At 39.1% G+C, this 20,133-nt stretch overlaps 1 protein-coding gene across 1 annotated transcript in view; it reads left to right on the top strand.

Moving 5' to 3' along the window:
* The window catches only part of CLGN (calmegin), an 84,442-nt gene that overhangs the window by 37,368 nt on the left and 26,941 nt on the right, over positions 1-20,133 (top strand). Inside the window, 6 exon segments of the mRNA XM_027825252.3 lie at positions 5,918-6,059; positions 6,944-7,025; positions 11,164-11,356; positions 14,455-14,644; positions 15,301-15,414; positions 16,248-16,404. Of these exon segments, the coding sequence (XP_027681053.3) occupies positions 5,918-6,059; positions 6,944-7,025; positions 11,164-11,356; positions 14,455-14,644; positions 15,301-15,414; positions 16,248-16,404 (878 nt within the window).

Genomic DNA, 20,133 nt, shown 5'->3' with positions numbered 1-20,133 from the left:
TTATTTTTGCCAAATCAAAGTGTGACCTTTATGGATTGTAGGGGGTTGCTGCATCCAAAGGGTCTGTAGAGCTCTGCATCTGTGTGAAGTGTCTGTGGCCTCTGAGTCTTTAGGGGTCACTGTTCATATTCTTTGGTTCTCTTATGATGTGAGATTTGGTCCTTAAATCTAACTCTCAAAAGAAAAAGACTAGGCTTATCCTTTTTGTTCCTTTATGATGTATAAAGGAAGTCTGAAAGGTTTTTGTCAAATAGGTTTTTCTGCCTTTTAAAAAAAAATAGAAATTTGGTTGTCACAAGAGTGTGCCCAGCCTCAGATGGGAAGCCCACACAGAGGGATTCTGCACCCAGAGAATTTACTCTTTCAGAATGGCAACTCTGTACAAATATGCTGGAAATGTATAATCCTAAAGCTTTGTTGTCTTGGTGTCCCAAAAAGTAGTCTTAATTCAAATGGACAGTTAAGCTACCATGTTGAATATAAATGAGCAGAAATGCATTGACACTGGTTTTAGATCAAAGATGCAATGAGCAGCAATAATAGTCTTCCTGCTTGACTACAGTGTTGCTGGTTGCCATCCAGATGTGCAGAGCCCTTAAGCATGTCTTGCTGCACAGGTTTGTGACTCTGGGCAATATGCAGGAAATAATAGAAGGATTTCATGCACTGGGCTTCCCGAAGTATGGTGGTGCAATAGACAGGATGTATATCCTGAATCTATCCTCCTTACCTTCTTTTGCTTCTGAACAGAGAGGTACACTTATATGGTTATATAAATGTTGGTAGATCGCTAATGATGATTCACTGACACTAACAGAGGGTGGTCAGGGAAGATGCACAAAGCTTGCTTCTTTAGGAATACAGCACTCCTTGAAAAGCTTAAAAGCAGGGAGATTTTTTCCCAGACAAGCACATTCACATTGAAGGGTGGGTTGCTATGCTCATTGTGATTTTTCCAGGACCCAGCCTACCCTCTGCTTCCCTGGCTCATTAAGCTATACACCAGGCACCTGGGCAGCAGCAAGAAAAGATTTAACTGTTGTTTGAGCAGGTACAGAATGAATGTTGAATGTTTATTTGGTAGATTGAATGTTGCTTCATGACTAAGCAGGAGTCAGTGAGCCATATATTCCCATTGTTGCAGCATCTTGTGTTTTACATAATATTTGCGTAGCAAAAGGAGAAACGTTACCAGAAGGATGGAGGAGGGAAGTGGAAAGGCTGCCTGCTGATTTTCAACAGCGAGACAAAAGGTCAAGTTCAAGGTCACACTGAACAAATTCGTAGGGAAGGTTTCAGACCAAGCTGGATGAAAGTGCATCTCAAACAAGTGATTAAGAGAAAGCAGAAAGCCTACAAGGAATGGAAGATGGGATGAATCAGCAAGGAAAGCTGCCTCTTGGAGGTCAGAAAGTGTAGGGATGAAGTGAGAACTGCCAAAAACCAAGCAGAGGTGGACATTGCAAAGGAAATTAGAACCAATAGTAAAAGATTTTATAGCCATATGAACAAAAAGAAAACAAGGAAAGAAATGGGGACCTCTAAGCACTGAGGATGGGGTGGAGCTTAAAGATAATCAATCCAGGCATGGCCCAACACCTAACAAATACTTTGCCTCACCTTTTAATAAGGCTAATGAAGAGCTTAGGGGTAATGGCAGGGTGGCTAATGGAAACAATGATATGGAAGTAGAAATTACTGCATTCGAGGTGGAAGCCAAACTCAAACAGTTTAAGGGGAGTAAACTGGGGACCCCAGATAATCTCCACCCAAGAATATTAAAAGAACTGGCACATGAAACTGCAAGCCCAATACAAGGATGTGTAATGCATCTGTGAACTCGGAGGTCATACCCTGGGCCTGGAGAATTGGTAATATAGTTCCCATTTTTAAGAAACGGGGGGGAGGGACAGGGAAGTAATCCAGGAAATTATAAAACTATTGTTAGAACCTCTATTGTATGCAAGGTCTTGGAACAAATTTTGAAAGAGAAAGTAATTAAGGACATAGAGGTATTTTATCCCAATTATCATTTACAACATGGTTTTACAAAAGGTAGATCATGCCAGACCAACCTGATCTCCTTCTTTGAGAAGATAACTGATATTTTTTTATACAAAGGAAATGCAGTAAATCTAATCTACCTGGATTTCAGGAAGGGGTTTGATACCGTTCCACATGAGAAATTTAGTTAAATTGGAGAAGATGGTGATTTAATATGAGAATTGAAAGGTGGATAAGGAACTGGTTTAAGAGGAGAGTACAGTGGGTCATACTGAAAGGTGAACTGTCAGGCTGGAGGGAGGTTACTAATAGAGTTCCTCAGGGGTCAGTCTTGAGACCAACCTTATTTAACACTTTTATTCAGGACCTTGGCACAAAAAGTGGGAACATGCTAATAAAATCTGCAGATGACACAAAGTTTGAAGGTATTGCCAATAGGGAGGACCAGAATATCATACAAGAAGATCTGGACAATCTTGTAAATTGGTGTAATAGAAATGGGATGAAATTTAATAGCGCTAAGTGCCAGATCATGCACTTTGGGATTCACAACAAGAATTTTTACTATAAGCTGGGAATGTATCAGTTGATAGAGACAGGGGAGGAGAAAGAGCTGGATGTATTGGTTGATCACTGGATGACTGAGTGCCAAGGTGATGTAGCCATGAAAAAGGCTAATGCAGTCCTAAGATGCATCAGGCAAGATATTTCCAGGAGAAATAGGGAAGTGTTAATACCATTATACAAGGCATTAGCATGGGACTTCATTTGGAATGCTGTGTGCAGTTCTGGTCTCCCATGTTTAAGAAAGATGGATTCAAACTGGAACAGATGCAGAGAAGGGCTAGTAGGGTGATCAGAGGAATGGAAAACCTACCTTATGAGAGGAGACTCCATGATCTTGGTTTGTTTAGCCTAACCAAAAAAGGCTCAGGCGAGATATGATTGCTTCTCTATAAATACATCTGAAGGATAAATAACAGGGAGTCAGAGGAGTTATTTAAGTTAAGGGCCAGTGTGGACACATGAACAAATGGATAAAAACTGGCCATCAACAAGTTTAGGCTTGAAATTTGGTTTCTAACCATCAAAGAAATGAAGTTCTGGAACAGCCTTCCAAGGGGAGCAGTGGGGGCAAAAAACGTAACTGGCTTCAAGACTGAGCTTAATAAGTTTATGGAGGGGATGCTATGATGAGATTGCCTACAATGGCATATAGTCAGTCTGTGACTGCTAGCAGCAAATATCTCCAACGTCCAGTAATGGGACACTAGATGCGGAGGGCTCTAAGTTACTACAGAGAATTCTTTGCCAGGTGTCTGGCTGGTGGGTCTTGCCCATATGCTCAGGGTGTAATTGATCGCCATGTTTGGGCAGTTCCTTTGTTCCCTGTCCACATCCATTTGGCTGCCATTTTGAGGTGGAGTTTCAGGGTTCATAAACAAAGTGTTTTTAAAAGGGGGTGCATTAATATTCCTACCTGATCTCCCTTCCCCTTCATAAGTGGGTTCTGACTCTTGACTAGCCTGGGTTGGATTTGGCTGACTCTCTCTGAGGGTCTGAATCCCCTTAATGAGCCATTCATTGTTGGGTTGCTTTCCTCCAGGGCTCAAGGGGAGTCCACCATCACTCATGAGTTGGTGGTGGGGTCCCTACTCAGTATGGCATCCACCTCCAAATAGTAGCTGAAATCCAGGCAGGCATGAGGGGCCAGATCCAGATTTTCTGGTAGCCTTTGCGTTTAGGTAGGATTGCCACTTTTCTTTCCCCTTAGCCCAGCATTGTTGCTCATCCCTTTTATATCCCAGCTTTTGCATGTCTTTGCAACATCCAAATAAGCATCTTTATTCCTATGGCAATTCTGAAGTTGTGCTTGCAGTGTCCCTTCTCTGCGCAAGCTGAGAAAGTCCAGGAATTCTTTCCTAGATCAGGCTGTAGGACAAGGCTTGCCTGAACTTCTCTTAGCTGCACTTTAACATGCTGGGGATTTTGAAGGTGGGGGAAGAGGGGGATGGGCTTGTGGTCACTGTGACCCTGGGCAGTGGTGTTCAAAACTGGGACCAGAGTGGGCACTGTCATGGGGACAGGGCATTCTGGGATTGTTGGTTGAGTATTATGAATTGTCTACATAGGCATCCTACCAGCGGAACAGTGCTGGTACAGGACTTATGTCATTCAGGGAGTTGGTTTAGCTTGACCACTGTAAACTCAGGGTTTTACCAACAGGACTCCAAATTGTGTGTGGATGCACACACAGATGTGCCTACTAAGGGAAGTTTTAATGGTACAGTTGTATAGTAGAGCAGACCTTTGTCTTTCTCCTTGTCTGATGATATCATCTGTCTAGCAGGATACTCAGCTGCACAATTCTGAGAAGTTGTTTTTGCTTAGCACTTTTTTTAAAGCCATGTTTTCAGATTAGATGTGATCATATTTGGATAGGCTTCTCTTTCTGCCTCCTGTGCAGTTGGAACTGATTGGAAGATTAGGAGAGCAAAATTTAAACTCAAGAAGTGTCATTCAGTGACTAATAGGAGAGCTGGTTTGCATTCTATCTTGCTACTGTTGCCCTTAAGGGTAGGACAACTAAATAGCCTTAAATATGAGAGTGAAAGAATGCTTTCAATCTCTCACTAAGAAGATTAGGATCCTGTGAGATTTTAGAAGAAGAAAAATAAGGTTAAAGAACTTTTAATTTCAGGATTTTATAAATCATAAAACAGCAAGAAAGGGTGCTGACCTAGTTTAAAAAAACAACAACTTGTGAAGGTCATTTTTTATTGGTGTTTGTAGATCTACATAGGCCCAAAACATTGTTGTTTATAAGCAAGAATTTATGAATGCATCTCTTGAATCTTCATCTACTGCTTGTAAGGCTGAAATAGATTTTGTAGCAGAGTTATGAAAAATGTGAATAGTAATTTGAACACTGTATTTAAGTATTTGAGACAACAGCATTAATAGAAACTTGAATAATGTGACAGAGGTCAGAATTGTACTCTTGTCTTGCATTTGTGTAATATTGCAATTAATCGGAAGTTGATGAGTATGCACGTTTGTGCAAAACAATGCTTCAGATTTGTGGGTTTACATCCTTATTGATTTAGTTGACTGAAGAGAATAATTGTATGTTAAAAATGTGTATGGTTTCTTGTTCAGTATCCTCTTTTGCGAGTGGATTTTTTTGAGAATGTTATTTTTCTCCTGCTTTGGTTTCCCTTAGTGGTTTTTCATCAGGAAATTGTTTTATAGGTATAACTAAGTTGTCACTATTTTATTTATATCCTTTTCTGTAGTTATGGAACTGTTTTTGACAGCAATTTTTAAAATGTATACTTTAAAAAAGAAAGAAAAGAAAAGCTGTTCTGGTATTGCTCTGTACTACTGACTTGAAGAAGTAGTGTTCCAGTGGGCTCTATTTCCTGAAAAAATATACCTTAATTTTTCAGTGAGCTGTTAGAAAAATGTGAACCGTGCATGTGTAACATGATCATTTATCTTGTGTCAGCTGTGATCTGGAGCAGTCAAATTTTGGGGGAAATTATTCCAGGTTTATACTGCTGCTTAAAAAAAAATATTCAGATTTGTATCATTAGTAATAAACTGGATGTTTGTTTTACTCTATAGTTATCTAACTTCTAACTTCGGCATTGAGTGTCAGGATTTGCTCCTAGTAATTGCTTGTGCAGTAATACTGAGTATCTGCAATAGCAGTTGGTATCAGGAAATCTCAAATGCAGCCACAAGTTATTTTCTCTGTGTGATTTTTTTTTTTTAAACCACATTGTAAATAATAACACAGCTAAGGTAATCTGTCTGCTAGCTCCTAGCAGCTCTCTTAATTTCTTTTCAAAATAGCAGTAATTTCTTGCCTTTATCTTGCTGTTTTTCAAACTTGTGTTTTTTGTTTTAGGAAGATGGGAAGTAGAAGAGCTTAAAGAAAACACAGTGCCTGGAGACAGAGGATTGGTTTTAAAGTCAATAGCAAGGCATCATGCAATATCAGCTATGTTAACAAAGCCATTTATTTTTGATACTAAGCCTTTGATTGTTCAGTAAGTTGCTCTTCAGATTTGTATTTAATTACTCTTCTAACTTTGAAATATCATGAAAAAGTAATATGTTTTGTATTATTCTGATTTCCATTCCAACATCAGTTGCCTTGCACAAATTTACCAAAACCACAAATATGAAGGCGTTAATATAAAAATAAATTATTATAAATGTAATGTTTTATCTTTTAAGGTTTTCAAACCCAAACTAAAGTTATATTTTAGTGCTTTAATATTTTATGTTAAAAATAGGTGAAATGTTGTTTTAAACCTTTCGTCTGAATACTTAGTCAGGAATTCAAGATTTCATAAAATGGATATAAAAGACTGCCATTTAAATGTTAGTGTCTTTGCAACTGAGCTTCCAAATTACATGGAATGTGAGAATTTCAGGTGGCTATGAATATAATGATGTTTAAATACGTTTTTGAAATTTGTAAGTCAGTGGAAATTGACTTACAGGTAATTCAGAAGAAACTCTGAGATGGCTGCTCTCGGTAAATCTAGACTATGATGTAGGTAGGCACAAACATAGTACAAAACTTCGCCATGCAACTCGGTCAAAGTGAAGTAGTGAGTGGCCTCTGTATCTCTGCAAATGCTGCCCAGAAACTTTTCTTTGTGGAGATTGCTACTGTGTTGAACTGTAACATTTTTTTTTTTTAGATTGACACTGTTACATTTTGCATAACTGTTGCCTTACTTTGCAATAGCAATAAAATATTCCAGGCAGTTTTGTAAAAATGTTTTGGGAGTAGTGATTAATATTAAAATACAGATGTTTATACACAATCTTGGACATGGATTCAAAGTTAAACTGTAGGTCAAAGTGATCTTTAATTACTCCAGGGTATCAGCAATATGCTCTTTGATTCCCTTTTATACAGGTATGAAGTGAATTTTCAAGATGGCATTGATTGTGGCGGTGCATATGTTAAACTTCTGTCCAGTTCCAATGATTTGGATTTGGTATGTCCTTTATGTAACATTTGATAATTATTCTTCTGTTTAGGGGAATGTGATCGTAGGCTTGTGGAATGTGACTAAGGGCATGATTATTCATTCGTGAATATCCAAAATGCTCAGCAAATGCGGGAATCAGGCCCAAAGTTTACTTAGATGGATGAAAAGTCTGAAATAGAAATTTGTATTTTTTCTAATCTGAATATAGTTTGTATAAAATCTTATATATACATAAAGACTTCAGAGTTTGTTAGCCTCTGCTTACTAGCATCTGTTATGTTGAATACAAGAAATATTTTAGCAATAATTAATTTCCATTATTTTTAAAGCAAAAATTTTAGCCTACTATAAAAAAGTGGTTTAAAAAAAAACCTATAAAGGTCTGAATCACTGAAGAACACATAATTCATTCACTCTGATTTGTTACATTTTCATTGGAATTGCGAATATCTAGGATCAAGGGCATGATGTTATATAATGTAGGCCGTATACTACCAATAGTCAACATGCAGAACTCAAGTGATGTCAACTGTTCTTTCTTAAAATCTAAATAAAATGACAATTCATATATGTTAAGGGTAGAGGGGACCGTTCTGATCAGCCAGTCAGATCTAATTCAATAATACAGGCCATAGAACCTCAACCAGTAATTCCTGCATCAAGCCATAACTTCTGTTTGAGCTATAGCATACCATTTAAAAAGATATTCAGTCTTGATCTAGAGACTTCAAGCGATAGAGAATCCACCATGTCATTAGGTAAGTTCCAATTGTTAATTCACACAAATTTTTAACAATAATTTATAACCTATTTATAGTGTAAATTTGTCTAAATTCCAGCTTCCAGCCAATGGATGTCATTATGCCTTTTTTTTCCCTGCTATCTTAAAGGACTATCCACTATTGGAAATCTCTTCCTTTTGTAGATACTTGTAAACTGTGAACAAGTCACTTCTTAACCTTCTCTTTGATAAATAGATTGAGCTTCTTAAGTCTCTCACTGTAAGGGATAGTTTTCAGACCTCAGATCATTCTTGTAGCTCTTAATAAGATTGATATCCATGTAGTTTGGATCTGTGAGAGTTATTACTCAAGTTAAGGGTACAAAGAAAGATTATTCTGAGATCTTTTAAACCATCAAAAAAGGACGCTAAATTAGTTTAGAAGACATGTTTATGTCCCAAAATTTAAACTTTTGGTAGACTTTTAGAGGCCCCAAATTGTTTGATTGTGGAACTGAGGACAATACCAAAGTCTCAGAAATAGATCTTCCTTTCCATCTGGTCCTCTACCATTTTGTTTTCCTCCCATAGAAGCAGGCAATTTTAAGTGAACACACATACATGAATGTCTATCCTTTCCAGGGACTACAGCTGAATTTTTCTATATGAACTTTTTCAAGGACTAAAAGTGGAAATTATAATAGGATTCACTTTCTTTCCTTTCTTAGGAATCCCGTAGCAGTCTTTACCATAAGACAGTTACATGCGCACACACAATTGAGAATTTCAAATTCCTTTTTATGAATAACACTCCAAAGATAAACCATTACAGCACAGCAGTTTGAATGAACTCTAGCTAGACTAACATCACTAACTAGAGATTTTTTATTTTTTCCTTTTAAAATGAAGAGTATAACCCAGGTCTTCCTCCCCACCTCAAAAATGTAGATAGATATAGATATAAAATACCTTACGAAATAAATACAGGGATTGGGACTTCTGACAATCGGAGATCTTCTACTTTCACGTAGGCTTTACCCTTTAGTGGGTATTATATAGACAAATAAAACATTTAATTGTACTATACAATCAGTTGTTTCAGCATCCACATTTCTGAGCACATACACAACTTTAAATAAGAAAGATGGAAAAAAAATCTGTACAGTTACTGTAGCTGTCAATCTCACACACTGTCTTTGGTTTAGTGATGTTGTATACCCCCGAAGACATTTGGCCTCCAGTCTGTGGTTGATCCTTTATGGTGTTTTCCCAGTCTCAATCCCATCGAGTTCTATAAAATTACAAGAAACTATATGGAGATCCAACCCAAAGATCAGTCTGCGTTACCCCTGGCAACTCATCTTCTCTCTTCAGGACTGGGCTGCATCTGAGTCCTGGGTCCCTGTAGATCAAAATGCCCACTTCAGATTCCTTTTCTTTCCTTCTTTCCTTCCTTCCTTCCTTCTTTCCTTCCTTCCTCCCTCCCCTTTTCCCCTGCTCAAATTCACCAAAACAGAGGATGGACAATTAGCTGTAACTCTTCTCTGCTAAATATCAGGCCATTGCCCCAGTCTCTCCAGTGCAAATTGGGCAGGGGTATTATTCAAGGTGCTTTACAGTCTATAAGAGATCTGGAAGCCTGAAGAAATTACTGGGTGTGAAGTGTGTTGAACCAGTTGTGAAATGTCAGAGGTTCAAGATAGAATCCCTTTGCTGCATTTTGGCAGGTGCTGCTGGTTGTTACTTTACATTGCAGTAACACCCAGAGTCTTCAGTCAGGTTTGGGGTCCTATAGAAGTGCTAGGTGCTGGAGAAACATGAACTAAGGAAGTCCCTGCCTCCCCCAAAGAGATTAGTATGAAGAGTGATGTGATGTGACAAGCATGTGTAAACACAGTGCAGGGGTGGTATGGGAAGAGAAGAGCTTGTAAGCACCATTATAGTTGTTTCTTTTAAACAAGAAAATTGAATAAGAGATTAATGAATCAGTTGTTAGACAGTTTTCCCCTTGAAGTCAGTATAGAAATAAATTTTACAGGATTTGAGGGAGGACAAGGTGGTAGCTATATGAATGGATCTGGGGATACATCCCACACATAAGCAGTATCCTAGAAGAAGATGCAAAGCTGCTGTGGAATAAGTACATACGCAAGTGATAGAGGCTGCCATTATTGGTGGAACAAAGGGAGTGGGAAGATCACAAAGTAGTTAGATAAGAGATTGACCAAGTAGGGAGGAGCTAAATTATGAAGGTCCTTGAAAGTAAGAACCAGAAGTTTGTGTTTGATACAATGGAGGGACTCAGTGTGTGAGAATTGTGACATGATTGAAGTGGTGTACTGGGAAGGTTATTTTGGCAGCAGCATTTTTAATGCACTGGGCAATGGCTCCTTTGGAGCCCTGTCACATTCAGTGAACTCTTGAAAGACATAGGGTCTCCCAAATTTTTTAGCATGATTTCACATAGCTGTGTTATACATGCACGCCTGTTGTTGTTAGAACAGTCAGGAAATAATTTGCTCTCCCCATCAATACTGGAAAATGGCATCATGTTCACAAAGTATGATTTTTAAACTCTTATAACTTCGGCAAATCTAAATTGTGGATTTTTCATTTCGTCCTCAAAAACTGCTGCGTTTGTTTGTTCACTTACAGAAAGTCACCTCCTGACAGAGACCAGACTATCAAATTTATCTTTCAGAAATAAATTTTCTAGAAATTATAAGTGGCTGAAAAAGGAGCTTAAAAACCTTAACTATCGCTGTGTTTTCCAAATATAAAAATTCCCATAAACAATTAAAATAGCGAAAGATCTTGACAATGTAAGGTAGTATGGAGGTGCCCCTGTGAGGAAAATAAATCTTTTTTTTTGTTTTGTTTTGGTATTTAGTATCAACTACTCACAAATGTAGAGCAGCAGGACAGTGATAAAGAAAAATAGTAGATGGTGACATACTGTCTGGTTTTGTTGGATTTTACCATATTAAAATTTAAATTGCACATCAACTGTTTGCCTTCAGTTTTTTTTACAGGGCACAATACTTGTAGAAATAAGTACAGCTGCTGTTTTATTTTTATGGTGAGCATTTTCATTGTAATATAGTGTCCACGGAAGTTGCTCTTCCACCTTTAGGGCATGATCCTGTGAGTTGCTGAATGACTCCTTGTGAGGTGCTGAGAATCCTTTATGCCTGGTCATTTGGGTGGAAACAGAGAGCACTCAGCATCTCTCAAGAAGTGCAAAACATCTTACAGGACTGAACCTATAACCGTTGGGTGCTGGAACTGACATTTCGTTGTGTGAAATATATCACAATAGAATTATTAGCAGGCTAAAGACCTCCAGCATCAAGGAGTAGAGGTACACAAGTTATTTAATTAACTGTACTGCATAACCAATACTAAACACTCTTGCTTCTACAGGAATACTTTTTTGACAAAACACCTTACACAATTATGTTTGGACCAGATAAATGTGGAGAAGATTACAAACTGCATTTTATCTTCAGACATAAGAATCCTAAAACTGGAGATTATGAGGAAAAACATGCTAAGCGTCCTGATGTAGACCTAAAAAAATTTTATTCGGACAAGAGGACACATCTGTATACTCTGGGTATCCTTTAATTTAATTCTTAATGTTGCACTTAAAAAGGAAACGTTAGAAAACGGGGTCCCCCTGCACTGAAGACTTACAAATGAGCCTGTTTTCTGTCTATATACAGTAGTTTTGTTCATTGCTATGGATATTTGTGTATTGTGTGTATCTTAAATAAATGGCTTTGAAATTCTGTTGCTTAAGATTCACTTGAGGAGGAAAAAATTAAAAATTGGCCATATCCAACCATTAACATTAAAGTACGCTATTTACACTTGCAGTAAGCAGTGATGTAGTACACTATCAGTACTACATCATTGACTACAGCAACTAGTGTAAATAATCTGTTGTCGTTGTTAGATTTGTAGGAAAAATAGAGGCCTCCACTCCAGGCTCCAGGTGCCCTGTCATAAATTACGAAAACAAAATTAGATCACCTGCAGAACACTAAATTTCCCTCTCGTCCACAAAACTGATTTCTCTCATAAGTCCACCTCTCCATAAGTGTGCATAAATCAATGACTTGCAGCACTCACTGAAAGCAAATAGATTGGGGCTATTTCAGACAAAAATAAGGAAGCCTGTTCCACAACTGAAGAACATTCTATTCCCAGTCATTTCTTTTAAAAGAAGGAGCCAGCTCTAGTATCTCTGCTGATCACAACTGCAGCAGTGTGGCATACAGAATGATAGTTTCTCCAATAGCAAGATCTCAACCCATTTGGGCTTTACAGATGAAAACCATCATTTTAAATTCAGTAACCTGTACAGATCATGGGGCACCAGAGGTACGTACTGCCACCAAGAAGCACCGCTACATAGGCAGGCTGCTGCATTCTGCACTGGTTTCTTTCCAGACTGATCAAAAGGGAAGCACCGTGCCGAGCACATTGCAATAGTCCAGTCTTTGGGGCCATAGATTAATTTAGAGAACTAGATTAGAGGTGGCAGCAACAAGGGCTTATTTTGTCTTTTCCCCCAGTGTTCCAAAAGATGAGATTTGAAACATCTTTCTGATTATGGAGATTGAATCCTTGCAATAGTTAATGGCTGCTTGGTGTACCTAAAACTACTACTTTAAAAAAAAATCAAGTATTTCTGATAAGTCTGTAACAATTGAATGTTTTAAATTAACATAATCACTCCTAAATTTGACACTAATTTTGGGTTACTGTGTGTAACATTAGGTAATATAGGGAATCTCATATGTCCCATCTACCTCCAATTCTATGATCCTTCGATAAATGGGAAAATATTGGAAGTGATACTGCTAGATGCTGGAAAAATGCATCTCAGACAAGTTGGAAAGAAGGGAGCAACAGGAGTCAAGCTTTGGGGGGAATGGTCAGAGTCTGTGCCTGCTAGAGAACCCTTCTCTCCATAATTTGGAAACAAAAATTCCTGACTCTTGTTCTTGTCATTCTTCTGCTGTCCAGAGATACCTGTGCACCCAGCTAGCAAAGTATCCTATCCCCCTCTAGTGCTGGTCTATGCAGAGAATGACAAACCGCTGTTGCTATCACTTATTCTATTAGCTCAAGTGGCAAAAGTCTTTGTGATGGATCTAAAGGTTCCAATCCTGCTGATTGGTGTCAGAATGATGATGCATGATGGAATTTCTGCTGCGTGATGGAATTTGTTTTTCCAGTTTACTGTCTTTAAAACGTATGAAATCACACACACCTATGTTAAAGGAACATCATTAAGGTTGCAAATTCAAGCACTCTCATTAGGAAATGCCAGAATTAAGGCTTCCTGTGCGACATTAATTTGCCCTCCTTGTGCTTATGCATGATGAAGCAATCTTTCATTCATGAATTTTTCCAGAGGACCCCTACTTCACTGAGTGCACAGGATGAACCTGCTCTGAGGATGAATCAGAGATGTGTAGTAAATAGAAGCCGTTGTGTATCGGACTGTGGCTTCATTTGTTGCTGAAGTTGGAAGGTGTTTAGTGAATGAGGCAGGTAATTGCAGGAAGGGAAAGGACAACCTCATGGCTAAGAAAGTTGAATGCTGCCTTAGAGAACTGAATTCTCCTCCTGCCTCTGCCATAGAGTTCCTATGTGATGCTAGGTCAAGTCACTTAAACTTTCCACAAGTGGGCAGTAATTGTGTTCTTTTCAATTTCTGAGTGCCTGACTTGAGATCCTGAGACCTGATTTGCAGAAGCGCTGAGCATTCCCTTCTGCAACGAAGTCGTGGAACCAGTCTTTCAATGTACAGAGTGCTATATAATGCTAAGTACCCTGAAAAATCAAGAATACTTTTTATCCTAATTGCTGCTTCCGTTTCCCAACTGTAAAATGGGGATAATAATGCCCCATATCACATAGAGGTGTGGTGAAAATAAATGTACTAATATTTGTGAAGTACTCAGGTAAAATTGTGATGAGTGCAAAGAAAAGCCCGTGACTAAATTAATAATATTTTATTTGGCGGTTTGAACAGAATGCAGTAAATAAGGCATGGGGCCACACATTGAACAATGAAGAGAAAACAAAATATCGAATAGCTTCTCATCACGTGAGCACCATTCATTCTGTGCACTGAATGAGATAGGACCTGTGGGGAAAAAATAGTACATGATTGTGTTATTAAAGACAGTTTCATAATTCATACACAAAATAGGACCAAATTAAGGTTGCACAGACCATCTTCATTCTGGCATTTCCTAATTTTTGAGTGCTTGACTTTGCAACCTTTAATGTTCTTTTAACACTTTTTTTGCATGCAATTATAATATAAATTGTGCATAACAGAAAAGCGGTATGCTTTTGGTAAAAGGCCAGAACCGATACACTGCTTTGTCTACCTAGCACTTCACTAATGCAGTATTTTGACTTAATTCCATAGTACAAATTGAATATAAGTTGCCTGGTTTGTAAAACAAAGAAATGGAAACCCTAAGATGGCTGCTGAGCAGGAAACTGGTGGGGTTATTATGCATAAGTGGCAAAAAATATGTTTCTTAATGACACACACGCATTTAAATTTTTTCCAAAGTCTTTCAGGAAGGCAGATTTAACCTTGCATATTTGTTTATTACATATGAATCTGTGTGTCTGCATGCACATGCACAATTTTAAAAATACATTTATTTTCTTGCAATTTAGTCCTGAAACCAGATGACACATTTGAAATGTTAATTGACCAATCAGTTGTCAGCAAAGGAAATCTTCTGGAAGATATGGTTCCTCCTGTGAACCCTCCGAAAGAAATAGAAGATCCCAATGATAAGAAGCCAGATGACTGGGATGAGAGAGCAAAGATCCCTGACCCTAATGCTGTCAAACCAGATGATTGGTGAGAAAATATATTTTATTTATACAGACTATATAGTATGAAAGCTATTCATTTTTGGTGGTTTGACTTCTAATTTTATGGTGCTGACACTTAGTCTATACTCTTCTGCTGGAAATTGGAGTAGTATTTGAGTCCATATGTGCATCAATTAAAGGGACACTGGTAACTTAAAAAATCACATTTGTCTCTGAATAGATTGTACCCACTGTTGTTGCAGGTAACACCTATAGGTACAATAAATGAAATATTAGGAGGAACGTTTTTTTCGGTTTTACTTTATGCATCTGACAGCACTTTTGTGTAGTCCATTTCCCTCTTTCTACTGTATAGTTAGTTTTTCCATGACTGGCGCTTTCACATAGCAACAAGGAAAAGAAAACCATTTTTAAAATAGGTATGTGTCACTGTAAACCACAAGTTGGCAGTGGTAATTTGGGAGCAGGTATATTACCTGAAACTACTTAACTTGGTTTTGCAGATTTTCAAAGGCACAAAGGGGAGCTGGGTGTCCCGCTCTCATGAGCTGAGTGCCTAACACCCTTTTGTGCCTTTGAAAATCATTTCTTTTGTGTCAGTTATGTTCCTTTGACTAGAACTTTGCCATTTTGAACCAGACTGCTATATTTTTTTCTGGTAATATCCGTTTGTAATTAAAGGGATGAAGGTGAGCCTTCCAAAATAGAAGATCCTGATGCTGTCAAGCCTGAGGGCTGGCTTGATGATGAACTACAATACATCCCAGATCCCAGTGCAGAAAAACCAGAGGATTGGTAAGAACTTGTACTCATTAAGAGCAGATCTTTTTGCAGAGGTATTGTAGACAAGGCCTTGTTTACTCTGTGGTAAATTGGACTAAAATTCTGCTCTTTGGTCACTAGAGTTTGCTGTGCTTTGATGCAGCAGACTGGAAATTCTGAGGCATCTTCAGATACATTTTTATATTTATTTTAATTTTGGAATAAAATATGAAAATGGACAATGTAATCTGCACAGTAGACCCTTCGTTGTTAATTGTGGGTATTAAATTTATGTTATGGTGTCCTCAGCGTTAGTTTTTCGTTGTTCTGAAGAATTTTGTATTAACAATGCACAACTGCATTGTAAAAGTTTTCACCGGGGAAGCAATAGCTTTTGGTTGCTAGGTGTAGCAAGAGACATCTGGGGCTTTTGGTACCAGGGAAACAGTTCAGGATTGTAAAATAAGCACATATAGTTGGGGGTGGATGTTAAAATAAGCATTGAAATACTTAACAGTGCTGACATTTTACATTGTCATCTTTAGCTTGGTGCATTATGTTGAGGGGGCAGTCCACGCCTCTTAAAGCATGTTTCAGGCTGTCTGCAGAGACAGGAATACAACTCTGTTGATGTTTTTCATATTTCGTGTTTTCAAGACTATCTGCACAACCATGAGGGCTAGGAAAAATGTTTTTAAAGATCTTACATTGTGGAATACAGTTCTGTGGGCAAGGGGTGGGCAAAATTCTGAGGCTGCAGAATTGCAGAACCATATACAGGCCCTGAGTGTAGATTAGATATGGGAGATAAATTCCATTCATATTTTCATTTTAAAACACTCAATTGTTTGTAATCCCTTCCACAGGGATGAAGAAATGGATGGTGAATGGGAAGCCCCACAGATCCCTAATCCAAAATGTGAGACTGCACCTGGCTGTGGAGAGTGGGTGCGTCCCATGATGACCAATCCAAACTATAAAGGAAAATGGAAACCACCAATGATAGATAATCCTAACTATCAGGTAGTAATGAAATATAATAACAAAATATTGTATTCTTCATTTAAAGGTTCAGAGATCCATAGAACAATCTGTCTAGGCTTTTATACCATATTTATTACTATGTATCTGAATCATGAATACATGGCTCTGATCACATTTGACTTCAGGTGTTTTACTGTAAGTAGCTTGCTTCTTAATTTATTGCTTCTTTATTTTAAGTATGCTTGAAAATATTGATGCATTCCTGTATAAAGCCTTTTTCTCCATTAAGAACTGCTTCTGCAGAAACCCAATTATTCTAGTGTGGTTTTCTCAACTATCCTACAGATACTAACTACTACAAAACTACTTTTTCCTTTAGAAAATTACATACAAAAAAAAATATTAGAGTTCTTCGAGTGCTGTCCCTGTGGGTGCTCCACTTCAGGTGTTGGTGCATCCCAGCACCATTGATTGGAGATTATCAGTAGCAGTGTCTGGTCGGGGTGAACGTGCACAATAGCAGTCTCATGGCGCGGTTGGTGCCTCATGTAGTACATGCATGGCCTGACCCCTTCAGTTCCTTTTCAACTGTCCTCGGCTTGAGATGGAGTCCGTTAGAGGTGTTGCTGAAAACCTTAAAATAAGATTAGATTAAGTTAGATAGCTTAATTTTTACCCTTGTTTATGAACAGTTTGTTACTTAACTTACTGTATGTCTATACTACCCGTCGGATTGGCGGGCAGCGATCGATCCAGCGGGGGTTGATTTTATCACGTCTAGTCTAGATGTGATAAATCAACCTCGGAGCGCTTTCCCGTCGACTCCTGGACTCCACCAGAGCGAGAGGCGTAGGTAGAGTCGATGGGGGAGGGTCAACAGTTGACTCACCACAGTGAAGACACCACAGTGAGTAGATCTAAGTACGTCAACTTCAGCTACGTTATTCACATAGCTGAAGTTACATAACTTAGATCGATCCCCCCACAGTGTAGACCAGGCCTTAATATAGTTAGCATTCGTTAAATCTAATTAGATAGCCATCCACCACAACGAACTAACCTGCTCAGAACAAATAAAACAGGTGTTAATAAACAGAAGGAAACCCAACACATGTACTACTTGCCTCCAAAAATGAAAAAGATTCTTCCTGTGGTGCCAGAACAAACAAACATCTGCAAGCCAGGCAGCGCTACCACTAATTCTGGAATACTTATTATCCCTAAAGACCTCACGGCTTGCTACGAGCTCGCTTAGTTCACTTTACTGCCATCACAGTCTTCCATCAACAGGTAGATGGGACTTTGATATTCGCTCAACCGTTTACTAAGTGATTTCTCACAGGAATACAGAACATGTACCCGGACATCTGAGAACCCACACCAGCATGGGAGTTAAATCTGGTGTTCAGAAGTCTAACCAGAGCTACATTTGAACCCTTTGTCACATACTCATTACTTCACTTATCTATGAAAGTGGCATTCCTGGTGGTCATTAAATCCATGTGCAGAGTCAGTGAGATAGGGGTTCTCATGGTTCACCCCCCCCCCTTCACAATTTTCTTCAAGGATAAAGTGACACTTCAAACACATCCTAAGTTTATGCCCAAAATATCTTCTTCGTTCTACCTCAACCAACCGATTCACTTATTTACATTTCATTCAAAACCACACACTAACGCTCAAGAGGCAGACCTACACACACTAGATGTTCACCGTGCCTTAGCCTTTTATCTGGACAGAATGAAGCCCTTCCGAAAATCACCTAGACTTTTTGTGTCAACAACAGAATGATCAAAGGGCTCTGCCATATCTATGCAAAGATTATCTTAATGGATAACCAGCTGTATGCATATGTGCTATTCACTACACAACACTGAAGCCCTCCAGGCATCAGAACCCACTCGACAAAAGCTTCATCTATCTCCATAGCATTCCTACACAATGTGCTCATTCTGGACATCTGCAGGGCAGCTAGCTAGGCCTCTGAACACACATTCAGGAAGCATTAAGCAATTACTCTTGATTCAAGCTCAGACACAAGACTAGGCCTCAGTGTGCTAGCCTCAGCAATGAACTCAACTCCGAAGCCCCTTCAGTCTTCATGAGGGCACTGCTCTACATTTACCTGAAGTGGAGCACCCACAGGGACAACACTTGAAGGAAGAAGAGAAGGTTACTCATCTTGTGCAGGAACTGAGGTTCTTCGAGTGTCCCTGTAGGTGCTACACTACCCACCCCTCTCCCCTCTGCTTCGGAGTCCGAGTTAAACTCTCCATGGTAGAGAAGGAACTGAAGGGGTCGGGCCGTGTGCGGGCTAGATGAGGCACCAGCGGTGCTGCGAGACTGCTACTGTGCATGTACACTCCCACCAGACACTGCGACCGAAAATCTCTGACGGCGCCAGGATGCACCAACACCTGAAGAGGAGCACCCACAGGGGGACACATCTCGAAGAACATCGGTTACTGCACAAGATGAGTAACCTTCTCCTACAATGCAAATTCAGCCACTTGAAAATTGAAGAAATACTAGATTACAGTTGCTTGTGCAACCTGACTTCTGCTCCTTTGTTCCTCCAACCTGTGCAATGAATGCAGGGTTCTGAAATATAGTAAATGATCATGTAATAAAAGACTATCAGAACACATATGCACAATGGGGTAGAATTAAGATTCAGTAGGTAACTGTAAATCTGACTTTCGAGTGTTTGGCTTTGTGACCTAAATATTCTTTTTAACATAGCCTTTTTGTATGTAATTTCCTAGAGCTTTAATAAAGGGTAAAAACAACCTCCTTTGTGGTTTTAATTCCCCATCATGCATCACCAGCAGAGTTTAAATTGCAGACCTTCAGTAGAGCAGCACAGATTTACACTATGTGAACTACAGGACTGACTACGTTAGCAGGCAGCAGGAGAAGGCTGTTATTCCAGAGGGAGGGATGGGTTTCTGGTGCAATATGCTGGGTCCAGAGGCGTGGTTATGGAATGCTCAGCCCAGCTCCCTCTCTTCCTAGCTGAGAGTTGGGAGAGCTCCTGCCCACTGTGGTGCCCACAAAGGGTAAGGATGTGCTGGACCAAAAGTGGTCCTGGGAGGGGAAACCCAGCATGGGTTCCCCTCTCCAAAGTGCAACGGTTCCTGTGATGGCTTCTGGTCATTCCCAGCTCTGTGTGTACTATTGCTGCTTTTGTGGCAGAATGGGCCTAGCTCTTTATAATGTTCGTTCAGTTAAATGTTTACAGCATGCAAGTGAGGGAAGGGAAATGGCAGGTTTAATGGTTTATGATTCAGGCAAACCTAGCAGAATTTTCATGGGACAAGTGAAAGGTGTGTCTCACTAGCCTTAGCGCTTTATCGCTACAAATTTCAAACACCTGCTGCAAACAATGGAGGATATTATTTCTCCAAGGTCAGAAATGTGTTATAACAGAAACCATTAGGCAATATAAATATGCGGGTAGCTACCAGCTACTCCATCGTACAACTAACTTACCTACAGACTAACGGAACAGAAAGGATAGACAAATGGTCTGAAGGTAGTCGACCTCTTGTACCCAGTTCACTGATATTTCTTGTGAATACTCTGTTCATGTTTGTTCTGCTGTGTTATGAATCTGTTCTATCTACCCAAACATTTAGAATGTATTATACACGAGACTGTGGTATTTGAGTCATGAGTCAAATGCAAAAAGGCTATAGAGTTTGGTTCCTATCTTTTGTGCCTTTTGAACCAGAAGGGGTTCACTTTTTAATTTTTATTGATATTTGG

This window comes from Chelonia mydas, chromosome 4 (genome assembly GCF_015237465.2).
Source record: "Chelonia mydas isolate rCheMyd1 chromosome 4, rCheMyd1.pri.v2, whole genome shotgun sequence".
NCBI lineage: Eukaryota > Metazoa > Chordata > Testudines > Cheloniidae > Chelonia > Chelonia mydas.
The sequence above is the reverse complement of the archived record's forward strand: the minus strand, read 5'-3'. Positions and strand labels throughout refer to the sequence as shown.